The sequence below is a fragment of the Anabrus simplex genome, chromosome 5 (assembly GCF_040414725.1).
Source record: "Anabrus simplex isolate iqAnaSimp1 chromosome 5, ASM4041472v1, whole genome shotgun sequence".
Classification (NCBI taxonomy): Eukaryota; Metazoa; Arthropoda; class Insecta; order Orthoptera; family Tettigoniidae; genus Anabrus; species Anabrus simplex.
Window position 1 is genome coordinate 342,204,204 of NC_090269.1, and position 17,833 is coordinate 342,222,036.

The following is a 17,833-nucleotide window of genomic DNA, read 5'->3' on the forward strand; positions in this document are numbered from 1 at the left end:
AAAAACTTCTTTTACGTGTACGATTTAGGGGTGACGAAGATAACATTTTGCAGCAAATTGTTTTCTTTGTCACAACTTTCTACTGTTTAGCAAATTCATGTGTGTTTTCCATTGCTCACCATGCCTCCCTTGAAATTCTTCAACGCCTCCCCAGGAGGGCACCCCCTCCCCCTCCACTAGGTTGAGAACCGTTGATCTATTGCATTCCACTGAACTAACCCCCGTAGGACAGAGCGGTAAACTCCATGTCCCAAGTGGGATAGAGCAAGCGCACTTCCTTCTCAACCACTGATCTCTATACATGGATCGCTGATGGCAGGTCTCTGCTGCAGGAGAAAGTACGCCAAGTTGAGTGCGCAATCAATCAATCAATCAATCAATCAATACTGATCTGCATTTAGGGCAGTCGCCCAGGTGGCAGATTCCCTATTTGTTGTTTTCCTAGCCTTTTCCTAAATGATTTCAAAGAAATTGGAAATTTGTTGAACGTCTCCCTTGGTAAGTTATTCCAATCCCTAACTCCCCTTCCTATAAATGAATATTTGCCCCAGTTTGTCCTCTTGAATTCCAACTTTATCTTCATATTGTGATCATTCCTACTTTTATAAACGCCATTCAAACTTATTCGTCTACTAATGTCATTCCACGCCATCTCTCCGCTGATAGCTCGGAACATACCACTTAGTCGAGCAGCTCTTCTTCTTTCTCTCAATTCTTCCCAACCCAAACTTGGCAACATTTTTGTAACGCTACTCTTTTGTCGGAAATCACCCAGAACAAATCGAGCTGCTTTTCTTTGTATTTTTTCCAGTTCTTGAATCAGGTAATCCTGGTGAGGGTCCCATACACTGGAACCATACTCTAGTTGGGGTCTTACCAGAGACTTATATGCCCTCTCCTTTACATCCTTACCACAACCCCTAAACACCCTCATAACCATGTGCAGAGATCTGTACCCTTTATTTACAATCCCATTTATGTGATTACCCCAATGAAGATCTTTCCTTATATTAACACCTAGATACTTACAATGATCCCCAAAAGGAACTTTCACCCCATCAACGCAGTAATTAAAACTGAGAGGACTTTTCCTATTTGTGAAACTCACAACCTGACTTTTAACCCCGTTTATCAACATACCATTGCCTGCCGTCCATCTCACAACATTTTCGAGGTCATGTTGCAGTTGCTCACAATCTTGTAACTTATTTATCACTCTATAGAGAATAACATCATCCGCAAAAAGCCTTACCTCGCCATGTTGGCGTACCCAACCTAGAGCTCTCCTTATGGGGAAGCAATGATAATATAGTCAATTTTAAGTCGCAATTAATGGCGCATTGGATTAATTAAAAATATAGAGACATGTTCACTCAAAGCATAAGGACATTGGGATCACTGACACGTCATTCCGAGGTCACTAAATCTCCGGGATAGCAATAAACATGAGTGTATAATAACGGCCGACAAATATTAACTTAGGCGCTGAATACATACAATTAGCGATCGGTAACATAATACGAGTGAAAACCAGTTTCTGGAAACATTGCTGTAAATTGTATACATGTATGCCACGAAATTATGCATTCTTAAAATGATGTCCCTATAAACGTAGCTCACTATACAGGCCTAGATTCGACATATCGTAATCGGTGCTTGATAATGAATTTCTGTTTCCTGTTTCCATGAAATAACGCACATATTATCAAATTAAAATATCATTGAAGCAAATGTACACATTTATAAAACCAGCAAATATTCAAAACTTGTCAATATATCACATTACCTGCAGCTTAATTTACTATTACAGACCTCTTTAATTAAATTCAGCTAGCAAAGCGATATTGATAGTCATCATCAGAAATATGTAACACAAGTTTCCCAAATACCACGAATAGTATAATGGGATAGCCCCAAACACCCATCACACTTTCCCTTCTCCCACCACTCCAGTGTCTGAAACCCATAATTATTACTGATGTAAATAAGGTCTAGAATTCCCCCAGACTTCATTTTCTAAGATTGTTATAAGGTCACGTCAATTATTTTATCGAAACCGTCAGTTTAATTATGAGAAATAAACTTGCAGTTAATGTTCAGTAAAATCGAAAACAGTGTTATAAGGTCACGTCAATTATTTTATCGAAACCGTCAGTTTAATTATGAGAAATAAACTTGCAGTTAATGTTCAGTAAAATCGAAAACAGTTGGCTGTACATCACTTCTAAGGTGTACAGTTTGTCCATTTCTATCAAAACAGTCTTCCTCTAAGTGATCCGAGCTGAGAACAGCTGTTCAAGAAGGCTCCCAATTCTCCCGCCTGATACTCCTAATTGATGATCTTAGATGTTCGGGTCTCGAGAAAGGAAACCTACAAAAATTAATTGCCATTTTGCTCCCGGAATATATGAAATAAGATACAATAAATCTAAAACTCAAAACACTACCCTAGGAAGATTCTTATGTACAGTATAAAACTCCCCGATGAAATGATTTCTCCTTCTGCTGATCGGTTCTGTTTGTACATCCATAAGCTGATCACTGCGGTATGTTAATACCCCGTAGAATGTTTCTTCATTCATATTTCAGATAAACACATACATATTTAAATTGAATATTGTAATCCACAAGTATACTACAAGACAACGAACCTAAATTCGTAAAATACACTAGTATTTACTTTGCAATAACAAAGCACAGAACACTCGTGGAACTACAATCAAGAGGCCTGGCGTCCCTGAACTAAGCATAAACAAAGCAAGCGCGCTCCTCGTGGTCTATTGCACCGTGCGCTCACTGCCATCTTACTACGCCAGTCATCTTCTATTCGGCTTACTGCTACCCAAGCTACCAGCCATCCAGGTATAGAGATCTGTGTTCTCAACTCTAGAGCCAGTTAATTATACATTAACACATCCGAAGAGATACCAGGTAGAATTCAAACACGAACAAGAGGCTGTAAAACAAAATGCTGCAAGTTCCTCAAATTAAAAGACATATCGTCAGTTTGCTAGCATAACAGACGTACCTGCAGGCGAAGTGACGGTGGATGATATGAAAATTACAAGAGACAGTAGTCCCAACTGAAGTGATGACAGCAGCATATTGAGTCTTGTTCCTGCAATAAAGAAACAGGGCTCTTGTCAATACATGGAAATATCGCATAACGCCGCCATCACAAAATGAGTAAAACTTCATATAACCCGCTTCCATCATGGATAGTTAATTTGACTTCAATTTGCCGTATACGCAGCATGGTAGGGGTTACTTTAACACATCTACTTATTTTGTATAAGTTTACATTTGAAACGAATACATATTCTCGAACTTCAAGGGGAGGAGTACATCTTTATAAGTAAGACAATTGCTTTTCCATTTATTTTTTCTTCGTAGAATATACTTTCTTATTTGATGTTGTGAAAGAAATAATTATCTCCAATATTTCAAGAGATATGTTTGTAAATGCCTTGTAAATCACTTGATATGTTCCACTGTGGCATCGTATGTCTTTTTCACTCATTTTCCATAACTTCCACTTCTTACACTTAATTTTCATCATTAAAAGATAATTAGTAGTGCAAAAATTAGAAAAATGATATATCTAGATATATGAAAGGTAAAGATTAAGATAGAATTCTGAAGGAATATCTTAGAGATATTGGAGTATGTTATTGATATAGGTCTAAATCATTCATCAAAAGAATAATGTAAACAAGTAATGTAAACAGGCCTTCGGTTCAGGCGGTCTCGGGTTAGATTCCCGGGCGGATAGGGGATTTTAATGGTGACTGATCCAGAGACACCACACTACCATCCACCACACAAACGCGCAATGGTGAATACATCCCTTCATATATGGTTGCCACCAGTAAGGACACCCGGCCGTAAAACAGGGCCAAAACCACACGTGCGACACAGTCCACACCCGCGACCCTACAGGTGTGGAAAAAGTAGTAGAAGAAGAAGAACACCTGCAACAACAGAGTTCGTTATATAATTTTAAAGGGGAAGGACCACTGCATATGTCGTCATCGGGTGATGCATAAGCGCCGCCATTTTCAAGTACTAACATCGCCAAGCTGCGCGACAAATAATTAATTAATGTAGGTCTGGACTCCGGAGTGGCAGCACGTCGTGGAAAGTTTCGCTTGATTCACCTCAGTGAATCCCAGAATACAGCGAAGATAATGAAATAATAAACATTTGAAATATTGTGTTTTCCTTTCGCACAATGTCCCGGCAATAAATGGCTTCAAAATCACCAAAAACGCATTCGAGAGGATAGAGTGGCAGAATTGAAACAAGGCCAAAACTACTGAAAAAGTCAAGAGGCGTATCGGGAACGTCTTAAATTTGAGGCGTCCGAACGTGTTCCGCGCTACTGGAGCCCCAGCCGATCGCATCTACTGCCCCAGTGATGGAAGATCCTATTGTACTTCGGTTTCGTCTTAAAGATGTGCGAGCCGGGCCAGTGACTCAGAGATTGCGGCACTGGGCTTGGGATACCAACTTAGCAGGTTCGATCCTGGCTCAGTCCAGTGGTATTTAAAGGTGCTCAAATACTTCAGCCTCGTGTCGGTAGATTTACTGACACGTAAAAGAACTCCTGCTGGACAAAATGCCAGCACCTCGGCGTCTCCGAAAACCGCAAAAAATTAGTTAGCGGAACGTAAAAACAATAACATAATATTATAAATAATAAAGATGTGGGAATTTGTTTAGAATAAAAATAAAAAATAACATTTTTTTTATCCATATACCAACTATATAGTTTATTTCGGCGATGCCTGTCACATGGTACGTATTGCTACCTTGACCCCGACACAGCCCCGTTCGATTTATTTAAGTTAAAAGTCTGAATACAATAATTGCAATTAGGCCGGGCGCAAGTTGAGACGCAATAATTGGGTGAGGGGTGGTGACTCACCCTCCAGGGTCGGTTTTTCCCTCGGACACAGCGAGGGATCCCACCTCTACCGCCTCAAGGGCAGTGTCCTGGAGCTTCAGACTCTTGGTCGGGGATACAACTGGGGAGAATGACCAGTACCTTGCCCAGGCGGCCTCACCTGCTATGCTGAACAGGGGCCTTGTGGAGGGATGGGAAGATTGGAAGGGATAGGCAAAGAAGAGGGAAGGAAGCGGCCGAGGCCTTATGTTAGGTACCATCCCGGCATTCGCCTGGAGGAGAAGTGGGAAACCACGGAAAACCACTTCCAGGATGGCTGAGGTGGGAATCGAACCCACCTCTACTCAGTTGACCTCCCGAGGCTGAGTGGACACCGTTCCAGCCCTCATACCACTTTTCAAATTTCGTGGCAGAGCCGGGAATCGAACCCGGGCCTCCGGGGGTGGCAGCTAATCACGCTAACCACTACACCACAGAGGCGGACATTTGTTTATTTAATTAATATTATTTCATTTCTTTTAGCTGACATTTTATATTCAGTAGGCTCCCTCTTTAACTGACGATTTTTCGTAAAATAGGCATTTATTTGTATATTTTCTATATACAGATATATGTCATAACTTGTATGAACTAATAATAATGAATGACAAGAATTAATTAGTTGGGAATATTCAGACTTGTCATTAAAAATAAAATAAACACGTAATCTTGGAATGTATTTTCTACTTCTACAATTTTTTTAATTGCATACAGTAAAATTTAAAAAGACGTTGCTCCATACTCCGTAACAGACTATTTGAAAGGACACGTTTTCTCGGAATTATTTTATTCACTACGAATTAACACTTTCCGCTCAGTGCTATTAAACCTTTTTTTAAGAATAAACTTCTAGCAAGTAGTAAGGATTTAACATAAAGTACATTCAGTAGCGACGCTAAGAAGATCCCCCCCCCCGCAATAATTGAAAATGGGCCCTTCGTTTCCTAATAAAAAACGTTGGAAGTTTATTTCATAGTATTTCTTCTTCTTTATCTGGTTACCCTCCAGGATCGTCTTTTTTTCCCTCAGACTCTGCGAGGGATCCCACCTGGGTCGGGGATACAACTGGGGAGGATGGCCAGTACCTCGCCCAGGCGGCCTAACCTGCTATGCTGAACAGGGGCCTTTCGGGGGTATGGGAATATTGGAAGGGATAGACAAGGAAGAGGGAAGGAAGCGGCCGTGGCCTTAAGTTACGTACCAACCCGGCATTTGCCTGGGGGAGAAGTGGGAAACCACAGAAAATTACTTCCAGGATGGCTGAGGTGGGAATCGAACCCACCTCTACTCAGTTGACCTCCCGAGGCTGAGTGGACCCCGTTCCAGCCCTCGTACCACTTTCGAATTTAGTGGCAGAGCCGGGAATCGAACGCAGCCCTCCGGAGGTGGCAGCTAATCACACTAACCACTACAGCACAGAGGCGGACTACAGTATTTCGTATTACAATGAATAACAACGATGATAACAATAAATTGCACAATTCAGTTTTCAAATCTGAAGGAATTAAAATAATACACTTATATGGTGCAAACACACTTCCTCTTAAAACAATAATCACCACCACACAAGAAATGCATATTCCAATCATAGTATTCAAAACCCGCTGATCGTCACAATAATTAAGAAATAATCTCGTTCCTAGGACCAAACAATTTACAACTCATCCATCGTAGGCTGACGAGAGTTATAAACAAGCTCGAAACTTCAGTATTTAGAGTTTAGATAAAGAGGATGTCTTTGTTATCGCATCTTGGTCGACTATTGGGTTCTCAGAACTGGCTAATTACTTCAAAAGCCTTGTTGATTGTCGTGAGTGGCAACAAGGGGTGGTTATTTTTTGAACAGGCTTGGAAACCCACGTTCCTTTAGAAATACCGGTAACTACCGCAGGTACTCCTATCGATGAAAGAAGCCCTGCACTACGACGGCCAAATTTTGGAATAACCCTCTGTAATACAAATAATACTGTGCTGTGTGCTGTAGCTTTATCAATATGTAAAATTACTCTTCAGCTACTGAAGTAAGAAACAGTCATGGCCCCCTCGCAAGCCATGGGCCCCCCCCCGCCCCGCGGGGTCAGCGAAGTTCTTGACGCCGACACTGAGTACCTTGCAATCGTCGCACACATTATCGATACAAACTCACTCGCAGTGGTGATAGAACTGCCACCTCAACTTTCGTTCTCCCTGCGCGCAGTTGAGTCCAGAGCCTGCTTCCTTGCGTCATCCTGCGGTCCCAACTTGCGCCCGACTTTAATCCACTACAGCCTACAGTATATCTGCTGTCTTTACACAAATTAACCACGCAGGGCTCGTTATGAAGAGCGAAACAGTACTGTTTACCTAATTTGCGGTTGTGTAAATATTTAAAATTCCAATCCTTTCAATTTCCAACTATTTAAACAGTTATAATAATAATAATAATAATAATAATAATAATAATAATAATAATAATAATAATTTCCGCCTCTGTGGTGTAGTGGTTAGTGTGATTAGCTGTCACCCCTGGAGGCGGGTTCGATTCCCGGCTCTGCCACGAAATTTGAAAAGTAGTACGATGGCTGGAACGGGGTCCACTCAGCCTCGGGAGGTCAACTGAGTAGAGGTGGGTTCGATTCCCACCTCAGCCATCCTGGAAGTGGTTTTCTGTGGTTTCCCACTTCTCCTAACCTAAGACCACGGCCGCTTTCTTCCCTCTTCCTTGTCTATCCCTTCCAATCTTCCCATCCCCCCGCAAGGCCCCTGTTCGGCATAGCAGGTGAGGCCGCCTGGGCGAGGTACTGGTCACCCTCCCCAGTTGTATCCCCCGATCCAGAGTCTGAAGCTCCAGGACACTGCCCGGTGGTGGAGGTGAGATCCCTCCCTGAGTCCGAGGGAAAAACCGACCCTGGAGGGTAAACAAAGTAAGTAAGTAAGTAAGTAAGTAAGTAAGTAAGTAAGTAAGTAAGTAAGTAAGTAAGTAAGTAAGTAAGTAAGTAAGTAAGTAAGTAAGTAAGTAAGTAAGTAAGTAAGTAAGTAAGTAAGTAAGTAAGTAAGTAAGTAAGTAAGTAAGTAAGTAAGTAAGTAAGTAAGTAAGTAAGTAAGTAAGTAAGTAAGTAAGTAAGTAAGTAAGTAAGTAAGTAAGTAAGTAAGTAAGTAAGTAAGTAAGTAAGTAAGTAAGTAAGTAAGTAAGTAAGTAAGTAAGTAAGTAAGTAAGTAAGTAAGTAAGTAAGTAAGTAAGTAAGTAAGTAAGTAAGTAAGTAAGTAAGTAAGTAAGTAAGTAAGTAAGTAAGTAAGTAAGTAAGTAAGTAAGTAAGTAAGTAAGTAAGTAAGTAAGTAAGTAAGTAAGTAAGTAAGTAAGTAAGTAAGTAAGTAAGTAAGTAAGTAAGTAAGTAAGTAAGTAAGTAAGTAAGTAAGTAAGTAAGTAAGTAAGTAAGTAAGTAAGTAAGTAAGTAAGTAAGTAAGTAAGTAAGTAAGTAAGTAAGTAAGTAAGTAAGTAAGTAAGTAAGTAAGTAAGTAAGTAAGTAAGTAAGTAAGTAAGTAAGTAAGTAAGTAAGTAAGTAAGTAAGTAAGTAAGTAAGTAAGTAAGTAAGTAAGTAAGTAAGTAAGTAAGTAAGTAAGTAAGTAAGTAAGTAAGTAAGTAAGTAAGTAAGTAAGTAAGTAAGTAAGTAAGTAAGTAAGTAAGTAAGTAAGTAAGTAAGTAAGTAAGTAAGTAAGTAAGTAAGTAAGTAAGTAAGTAAGTAAGTAAGTAAGTAAGTAAGTAAGTAAGTAAGTAAGTAAGTAAGTAAGTAAGTAAGTAAGTAAGTAAGTAAGTAAGTAAGTAAGTAAGTAAGTAAGTAAGTAAGTAAGTAAGTAAGTAAGTAAGTAAGTAAGTAAGTAAGTAAGTAAGTAAGTAAGTAAGTAAGTAAGTAAGTAAGTAAGTAAGTAAGTAAGTAAGTAAGTAAGTAAGTAAGTAAGTAAGTAAGTAAGTAAGTAAGTAAGTAAGTAAGTAAGTAAGTAAGTAAGTAAGTAAGTAAGTAAGTAAGTAAGTAAGTAAGTAAGTAAGTAAGTAAGTAAGTAAGTAAGTAAGTAAGTAAGTAAGTAAGTAAGTAAGTAAGTAAGTAAGTAAGTAAGTAAGTAAGTAAGTAAGTAAGTAAGTAAGTAAGTAAGTAAGTAAGTAAGTAAGTAAGTAAGTAAGTAAGTAAGTAAGTAAGTAAGTAAGTAAGTAAGTAAGTAAGTAAGTAAGTAAGTAAGTAAGTAAGTAAGTAAGTAAGTAAGTAAGTAAGTAAGTAAGTAAGTAAGTAAGTAAGTAAGTAAGTAAGTAAGTAAGTAAGTAAGTAAGTAAGTAAGTAAGTAAGTAAGTAAGTAAGTAAGTAAGTAAGTAAGTAAGTAAGTAAGTAAGTAAGTAAGTAAGTAAGTAAGTAAGTAAGTAAGTAAGTAAGTAAGTAAGTAAGTAAGTAAGTAAGTAAGTAAGTAAGTAAGTAAGTAAGTAAGTAAGTAAGTAAGTAAGTAAGTAAGTAAGTAAGTAAGTAAGTAAGTAAGTAAGTAAGTAAGTAAGTAAGTAAGTAAGTAAGTAAGTAAGTAAGTAAGTAAGTAAGTAAGTAAGTAAGTAAGTAAGTAAGTAAGTAAGTAAGTAAGTAAGTAAGTAAGTAAGTAAGTAAGTAAGTAAGTAAGTAAGTAAGTAAGTAAGTAAGTAAGTAAGTAAGTAAGTAAGTAAGTAAGTAAGTAAGTAAGTAAGTAAGTAAGTAAGTAAGTAAGTAAGTAAGTAAGTAAGTAAGTAAGTAAGTAAGTAAGTAAGTAAGTAAGTAAGTAAGTAAGTAAGTAAGTAAGTAAGTAAGTAAGTAAGTAAGTAAGTAAGTAAGTAAGTAAGTAAGTAAGTAAGTAAGTAAGTAAGTAAGTAAGTAAGTAAGTAAGTAAGTAAGTAAGTAAGTAAGTAAGTAAGTAAGTAAGTAAGTAAGTAAGTAAGTAAGTAAGTAAGTAAGTAAGTAAGTAAGTAAGTAAGTAAGTAAGTAAGTAAGTAAGTAAGTAAGTAAGTAAGTAAGTAAGTAAGTAAGTAAGTAAGTAAGTAAGTAAGTAAGTAAGTAAGTAAGTAAGTAAGTAAGTAAGTAAGTAAGTAAGTAAGTAAGTAAGTAAGTAAGTAAGTAAGTAAGTAAGTAAGTAAGTAAGTAAGTAAGTAAGTAAGTAAGTAAGTAAGTAAGTAAGTAAGTAAGTAAGTAAGTAAGTAAGTAAGTAAGTAAGTAAGTAAGTAAGTAAGTAAGTAAGTAAGTAAGTAAGTAAGTAAGTAAGTAAGTAAGTAAGTAAGTAAGTAAGTAAGTAAGTAAGTAAGTAAGTAAGTAAGTAAGTAAGTAAGTAAGTAAGTAAGTAAGTAAGTAAGTAAGTAAGTAAGTAAGTAAGTAAGTAAGTAAGTAAGTAAGTAAGTAAGTAAGTAAGTAAGTAAGTAAGTAAGTAAGTAAGTAAGTAAGTAAGTAAGTAAGTAAGTAAGTAAGTAAGTAAGTAAGTAAGTAAGTAAGTAAGTAAGTAAGTAAGTAAGTAAGTAAGTAAGTAAGTAAGTAAGTAAGTAAGTAAGTAAGTAAGTAAGTAAGTAAGTAAGTAAGTAAGTAAGTAAGTAAGTAAGTAAGTAAGTAAGTAAGTAAGTAAGTAAGTAAGTAAGTAAGTAAGTAAGTAAGTAAGTAAGTAAGTAAGTAAGTAAGTAAGTAAGTAAGTAAGTAAGTAAGTAAGTAAGTAAGTAAGTAAGTAAGTAAGTAAGTAAGTAAGTAAGTAAGTAAGTAAGTAAGTAAGTAAGTAAGTAAGTAAGTAAGTAAGTAAGTAAGTAAGTAAGTAAGTAAGTAAGTAAGTAAGTAAGTAAGTAAGTAAGTAAGTAAGTAAGTAAGTAAGTAAGTAAGTAAGTAAGTAAGTAAGTAAGTAAGTAAGTAAGTAAGTAAGTAAGTAAGTAAGTAAGTAAGTAAGTAAGTAAGTAAGTAAGTAAGTAAGTAAGTAAGTAAGTAAGTAAGTAAGTAAGTAAGTAAGTAAGTAAGTAAGTAAGTAAGTAAGTAAGTAAGTAAGTAAGTAAGTAAGTAAGTAAGTAAGTAAGTAAGTAAGTAAGTAAGTAAGTAAGTAAGTAAGTAAGTAAGTAAGTAAGTAAGTAAGTAAGTAAGTAAGTAAGTAAGTAAGTAAGTAAGTAAGTAAGTAAGTAAGTAAGTAAGTAAGTAAGTAAGTAAGTAAGTAAGTAAGTAAGTAAGTAAGTAAGTAAGTAAGTAAGTAAGTAAGTAAGTAAGTAAGTAAGTAAGTAAGTAAGTAAGTAAGTAAGTAAGTAAGTAAGTAAGTAAGTAAGTAAGTAAGTAAGTAAGTAAGTAAGTAAGTAAGTAAGTAAGTAAGTAAGTAAGTAAGTAAGTAAGTAAGTAAGTAAGTAAGTAAGTAAGTAAGTAAGTAAGTAAGTAAGTAAGTAAGTAAGTAAGTAAGTAAGTAAGTAAGTAAGTAAGTAAGTAAGTAAGTAAGTAAGTAAGTAAGTAAGTAAGTAAGTAAGTAAGTAAGTAAGTAAGTAAGTAAGTAAGTAAGTAAGTAAGTAAGTAAGTAAGTAAGTAAGTAAGTAAGTAAGTAAGTAAGTAAGTAAGTAAGTAAGTAAGTAAGTAAGTAAGTAAGTAAGTAAGTAAGTAAGTAAGTAAGTAAGTAAGTAAGTAAGTAAGTAAGTAAGTAAGTAAGTAAGTAAGTAAGTAAGTAAGTAAGTAAGTAAGTAAGTAAGTAAGTAAGTAAGTAAGTAAGTAAGTAAGTAAGTAAGTAAGTAAGTAAGTAAGTAAGTAAGTAAGTAAGTAAGTAAGTAAGTAAGTAAGTAAGTAAGTAAGTAAGTAAGTAAGTAAGTAAGTAAGTAAGTAAGTAAGTAAGTAAGTAAGTAAGTAAGTAAGTAAGTAAGTAAGTAAGTAAGTAAGTAAGTAAGTAAGTAAGTAAGTAAGTAAGTAAGTAAGTAAGTAAGTAAGTAAGTAAGTAAGTAAGTAAGTAAGTAAGTAAGTAAGTAAGTAAGTAAGTAAGTAAGTAAGTAAGTAAGTAAGTAAGTAAGTAAGTAAGTAAGTAAGTAAGTAAGTAAGTAAGTAAGTAAGTAAGTAAGTAAGTAAGTAAGTAAGTAAGTAAGTAAGTAAGTAAGTAAGTAAGTAAGTAAGTAAGTAAGTAAGTAAGTAAGTAAGTAAGTAAGTAAGTAAGTAAGTAAGTAAGTAAGTAAGTAAGTAAGTAAGTAAGTAAGTAAGTAAGTAAGTAAGTAAGTAAGTAAGTAAGTAAGTAAGTAAGTAAGTAAGTAAGTAAGTAAGTAAGTAAGTAAGTAAGTAAGTAAGTAAGTAAGTAAGTAAGTAAGTAAGTAAGTAAGTAAGTAAGTAAGTAAGTAAGTAAGTAAGTAAGTAAGTAAGTAAGTAAGTAAGTAAGTAAGTAAGTAAGTAAGTAAGTAAGTAAGTAAGTAAGTAAGTAAGTAAGTAAGTAAGTAAGTAAGTAAGTAAGTAAGTAAGTAAGTAAGTAAGTAAGTAAGTAAGTAAGTAAGTAAGTAAGTAAGTAAGTAAGTAAGTAAGTAAGTAAGTAAGTAAGTAAGTAAGTAAGTAAGTAAGTAAGTAAGTAAGTAAGTAAGTAAGTAAGTAAGTAAGTAAGTAAGTAAGTAAGTAAGTAAGTAAGTAAGTAAGTAAGTAAGTAAGTAAGTAAGTAAGTAAGTAAGTAAGTAAGTAAGTAAGTAAGTAAGTAAGTAAGTAAGTAAGTAAGTAAGTAAGTAAGTAAGTAAGTAAGTAAGTAAGTAAGTAAGTAAGTAAGTAAGTAAGTAAGTAAGTAAGTAAGTAAGTAAGTAAGTAAGTAAGTAAGTAAGTAAGTAAGTAAGTAAGTAAGTAAGTAAGTAAGTAAGTAAGTAAGTAAGTAAGTAAGTAAGTAAGTAAGTAAGTAAGTAAGTAAGTAAGTAAGTAAGTAAGTAAGTAAGTAAGTAAGTAAGTAAGTAAGTAAGTAAGTAAGTAAGTAAGTAAGTAAGTAAGTAAGTAAGTAAGTAAGTAAGTAAGTAAGTAAGTAAGTAAGTAAGTAAGTAAGTAAGTAAGTAAGTAAGTAAGTAAGTAAGTAAGTAAGTAAGTAAGTAAGTAAGTAAGTAAGTAAGTAAGTAAGTAAGTAAGTAAGTAAGTAAGTAAGTAAGTAAGTAAGTAAGTAAGTAAGTAAGTAAGTAAGTAAGTAAGTAAGTAAGTAAGTAAGTAAGTAAGTAAGTAAGTAAGTAAGTAAGTAAGTAAGTAAGTAAGTAAGTAAGTAAGTAAGTAAGTAAGTAAGTAAGTAAGTAAGTAAGTAAGTAAGTAAGTAAGTAAGTAAGTAAGTAAGTAAGTAAGTAAGTAAGTAAGTAAGTAAGTAAGTAAGTAAGTAAGTAAGTAAGTAAGTAAGTAAGTAAGTAAGTAAGTAAGTAAGTAAGTAAGTAAGTAAGTAAGTAAGTAAGTAAGTAAGTAAGTAAGTAAGTAAGTAAGTAAGTAAGTAAGTAAGTAAGTAAGTAAGTAAGTAAGTAAGTAAGTAAGTAAGTAAGTAAGTAAGTAAGTAAGTAAGTAAGTAAGTAAGTAAGTAAGTAAGTAAGTAAGTAAGTAAGTAAGTAAGTAAGTAAGTAAGTAAGTAAGTAAGTAAGTAAGTAAGTAAGTAAGTAAGTAAGTAAGTAAGTAAGTAAGTAAGTAAGTAAGTAAGTAAGTAAGTAAGTAAGTAAGTAAGTAAGTAAGTAAGTAAGTAAGTAAGTAAGTAAGTAAGTAAGTAAGTAAGTAAGTAAGTAAGTAAGTAAGTAAGTAAGTAAGTAAGTAAGTAAGTAAGTAAGTAAGTAAGTAAGTAAGTAAGTAAGTAAGTAAGTAAGTAAGTAAGTAAGTAAGTAAGTAAGTAAGTAAGTAAGTAAGTAAGTAAGTAAGTAAGTAAGTAAGTAAGTAAGTAAGTAAGTAAGTAAGTAAGTAAGTAAGTAAGTAAGTAAGTAAGTAAGTAAGTAAGTAAGTAAGTAAGTAAGTAAGTAAGTAAGTAAGTAAGTAAGTAAGTAAGTAAGTAAGTAAGTAAGTAAGTAAGTAAGTAAGTAAGTAAGTAAGTAAGTAAGTAAGTAAGTAAGTAAGTAAGTAAGTAAGTAAGTAAGTAAGTAAGTAAGTAAGTAAGTAAGTAAGTAAGTAAGTAAGTAAGTAAGTAAGTAAGTAAGTAAGTAAGTAAGTAAGTAAGTAAGTAAGTAAGTAAGTAAGTAAGTAAGTAAGTAAGTAAGTAAGTAAGTAAGTAAGTAAGTAAGTAAGTAAGTAAGTAAGTAAGTAAGTAAGTAAGTAAGTAAGTAAGTAAGTAAGTAAGTAAGTAAGTAAGTAAGTAAGTAAGTAAGTAAGTAATAATAATAATAATAATAATAATAATAATAATACCGTGTGCAAGCATTTTAATTTGACGCCATCTAGCTGCTTGCTCGTGAATTTCGACGTGTTCAATTCCCGACCAGGTCGGGGATTTTAACTTCGTCTGGTTAATTTCTCTGGCTCGGGGGCTGGATGTTTGTGAGTATCTTAAGTGTATAAGTTCAATTCATCAAGTCAATTCATAATAAGAAAAAAAAATTGCTGGCCGCATGCTCAATAAGACCGAAAGAAAAACGAAAACCATCAGTATCGTATGACATGGACTGTCAAATTGACTTTTATCCACCCTTCAAAAGTACAACTATCTCTGCCGCGATCTTGGGATCTAGAAGCCAACACTCGCCCACTGAGCCACCGAGGAAGCTATTGTCAAAATTAAATAATGATTATTTCTCTGTGGTGTAGTGGTTAGTGTGATTAGCTGCCACCCCCGAAGGCCCGGATTCGATTCCCGGCTCTGCCACGAAATTTGAAAAGTGGTACGAGGGCTGGAACTCAGCCTCGGAAGGTCAACTGAGCAGATGTGGGTTCGATTCCCACCTCAGCCATCCTGGAAGTGGTTTTCCGTCATTTCCCATTTCTCCTCCAGGCAAATGCCGGGATGGTACCTAACTTAAGGCCACGGCCGCTTCCTTCCCTCTTCCTCGTCTAACCCTTCCAATCTTCCCATCCCCCTGCAAGGCCCCTGTTCAGCATAGCAGGTGAGGCCACCTGATCGAGATACTGGTCATCCTCCCAGTTGTATCCCCCGACCCAGAATCTGAAGCTCCAGGACACTGCCTTTGAGGCGGTAGAGGTGGGATCCTTCGCTGAATCCGAGAGAAAATCCAACCCTGGAGGGTAAGCAGATTAAGAAAAAAAGAATGAAATAATGATTATTAAATTACACCAACCTTTTTTTTTTTTTTTTTTTTTGGAGCAAATTCCCCGAACACCAATCGCTTTCACAGTTATAAGTAGAGCCCGGATTTCCATGCAAATGCATGTTTTTCAATAAGCTAGCTACACTTCTCAAACTTTGCAAATATTCGTTTTACGAATTAACAATTCCATATAACCGTCCTTTTTCCGTGCATGTTTGCATGTTTTGGCCATTTTAGAAGAAAATTCATGCATAATGCATATTTGGAAGATTTTGGATTTAATAACGAATATTTGGACGTTTAATATTGCATAATATGACTTTTATTCTGATTTTGACGCATATAAATTGTTAACATGCTTGATAGTGCCATTCCTGAATGTTAGTGTGCAGAATTTGGGACAATTTTTCCACGTTATAGGCTATAGTATGCCTATTACTGAGAGACGGAGATAATGCATTCCTGGCATCCTATGTGACAATCAAAGTTAGTAGCCTACATACGGTACAAATCTTATAATCCAATTAACCAAATACTTTCTTATCTGTTGCTTGAGTACATAATGACGTATTTCGGAAGTCCCCGCGTCGATATCTAATGCTTAGGAATAAGGTGTCCCAGTTTTACAGTTGTACATTGCTATAAATTGAACCGTAAATTGTGCATTGACGGCTCATTTTTCGTCTGTTAGACGAACAAAAGAAAACTTGTATCGCACTTCTGTGGCGCCGCGTTACTGGGATAGCAGCTTACAAACACTGGTTTTTCATTGAACCCTCTACCTTTGTTACCCTGGAGTGTCCTACCCGGAACTCTCGCTCGTCACACGTCTTTGTTATCACAGCAGGCAATCGTTACCAGTTACTGAGGACATTCAAATGTGTCTGCAATCATCGCATAGAGAACTAGCTGCCGTAGCTAGAGATAAGTTGAACAAATTAATTAGTTCAAATCCTGATTTTGAATTCGTCAAGCTTATAGAAGACGTATTGTGGTGAAAATGCAAAAGATGTACAATTTGACCTCATTTTATCCATATATCTTCATTGAAGTATGCATCTATCACTTCCTGTGATGTAAAAAGATCCTTTTCTGTGCTTAAGAATGTGCTGACAGATAAGCGGATGGGCTTAAATCAAAACAATTTGGAGAAATTAGGGCAGTTTCTGTATAATGTTTCAAGAGGAACTGAATTTTGATGGTGCATATTTTCCAGTTTATTGTGCACGTTTTGCCATATGATAGTGCATGAATGCATGCATTTTTTGAGATTTGATAGTGCATGGAAATCCGGGCTCTAGTTATAAGTTACTTTGATATCACTAGTCTTAAGTTCTTCAGTTGTGGCAACCGCTCACTCTAAACATAAATTTCAGTAAACATTTTTTGTGCTAACTGGCTCAGACGGCAGAAGCCTTGAAGTTCTAAACCCCTGTTGGCGCGTTCGTTCCCGGCTCAATCCCGTAGTATTTTAAGGTACCCTACTCAAATACGCTAGCTTACTGACGGACAATTGAAATCCTGCGAAACAAAAGTCCGTCACCTCGACATTTTCGAAAACCGTAAACGTAGTTAGTGGGACATACAACCAATAATATTATTCATTAAATGTTTTCAGCTATTCTTGCGTCATAATACGACGAACAAACAAGTTCATATTACGGCACTATCCGCCTTCAAGAGGTCTTGCATCAAACCATCTCAATAATTTAGCAAAGCAAGACATCATCATCATGTCCTAAGGGCTTTAACCATTCACCTCTTCACTCTGCATCTTTTTAGTTTTTAGGTTCCTGAATTGTACAGTCTAAACACAAGTTTCAAAAAATATTTTTCGGTAAAATTTTTGTCATAACGTGATGAACAGGCAGGTTCGTATAGAATGTACGGTACAATTCGCCTTCGAAAGGTCTCAAGCGACCGAGCGAGTTGGCTACGCAGTTGGCGTCGCGTAACTGTAAGCTTGCATACGAAAGATGGTGGGTCAGACCTCCACCGTCGGCAACCCTAACGATGGTTTTCCATGGCTTCCTATTTCCATCAGGCAAATGGTGGGGCTGTACTTAACTATGGCCACGGCCGCTTTCTTTCCCATCCTTGAGTCACTGAAAACCTTCCTGTTAATGAGGCATTAAACCACTAGCCAAATAAATAAATCTCAAAAGAGAAAAACGTCCAAATTCCTACCAAACAAACTAGCGTTAATTTGTTCATAAAAAAATGTCCGCCAGCGATTTTTCTCACTAGAAGTAATGTCTCTCCCACTTACGCACTCTTCTTTTGCAGTGAATCAAAGTACCGAGACGCACCCAAAAAGCTTACCTGTTCCTTCTCTGCACAAAGGTAGGTAGGCCAATCTCGTGTCTTCTCTGACAGTTCTGCTCAGACACCACAACACGGCAATGTTACGGACCGGCCTGAGCTCACACGTTTATACTGAGCTGTCAGGCTCTCAGCACGTGGACAGGAGCCCCCACAGAAACGAGTTCAATGTTACTCAACCGGTCTAGAAGCCCGAACCGGAAGCTCCGTCACAGGGAAATCCTCTCAGCTGGTTCACGCCTCAGCAGGATGGCATCCATGTGGCAAGACCGCAAACCTTCTCAGTCAGGATATCTACCTCCGAGGGAAATAGTGACAGTTCTAGTAGCGAGCTTATCACAGGAGATCTGGCTTTCGCTTGCACGAACTGAGTGGGGAGTGCAGTGAATTTGACAATCTCCACTGTTTAGCTCAGT

The 17,833-nt window shown here is 35.9% G+C and overlaps 1 protein-coding gene across 1 annotated transcript in view; it reads right to left on the reverse strand.

The window, feature by feature from the left end:
- LOC136874890 (uncharacterized) overlaps positions 1-17,516 on the reverse strand; it is a 39,619-nt gene extending 22,103 nt beyond the window's left edge. The window contains exons 1-2 of the mRNA XM_068227926.1: positions 17,418-17,516; positions 3,029-3,118 (exon numbers count right to left, since the gene is read on the reverse strand). Coding sequence (XP_068084027.1) covers positions 3,029-3,104 — 76 coding nt within the window. The 5' untranslated portion in view covers positions 3,105-3,118; positions 17,418-17,516. The remainder of the gene's footprint in view (positions 1-3,028; positions 3,119-17,417) is intronic.
- Positions 17,517-17,833: the final 317 nt, after the last annotated feature.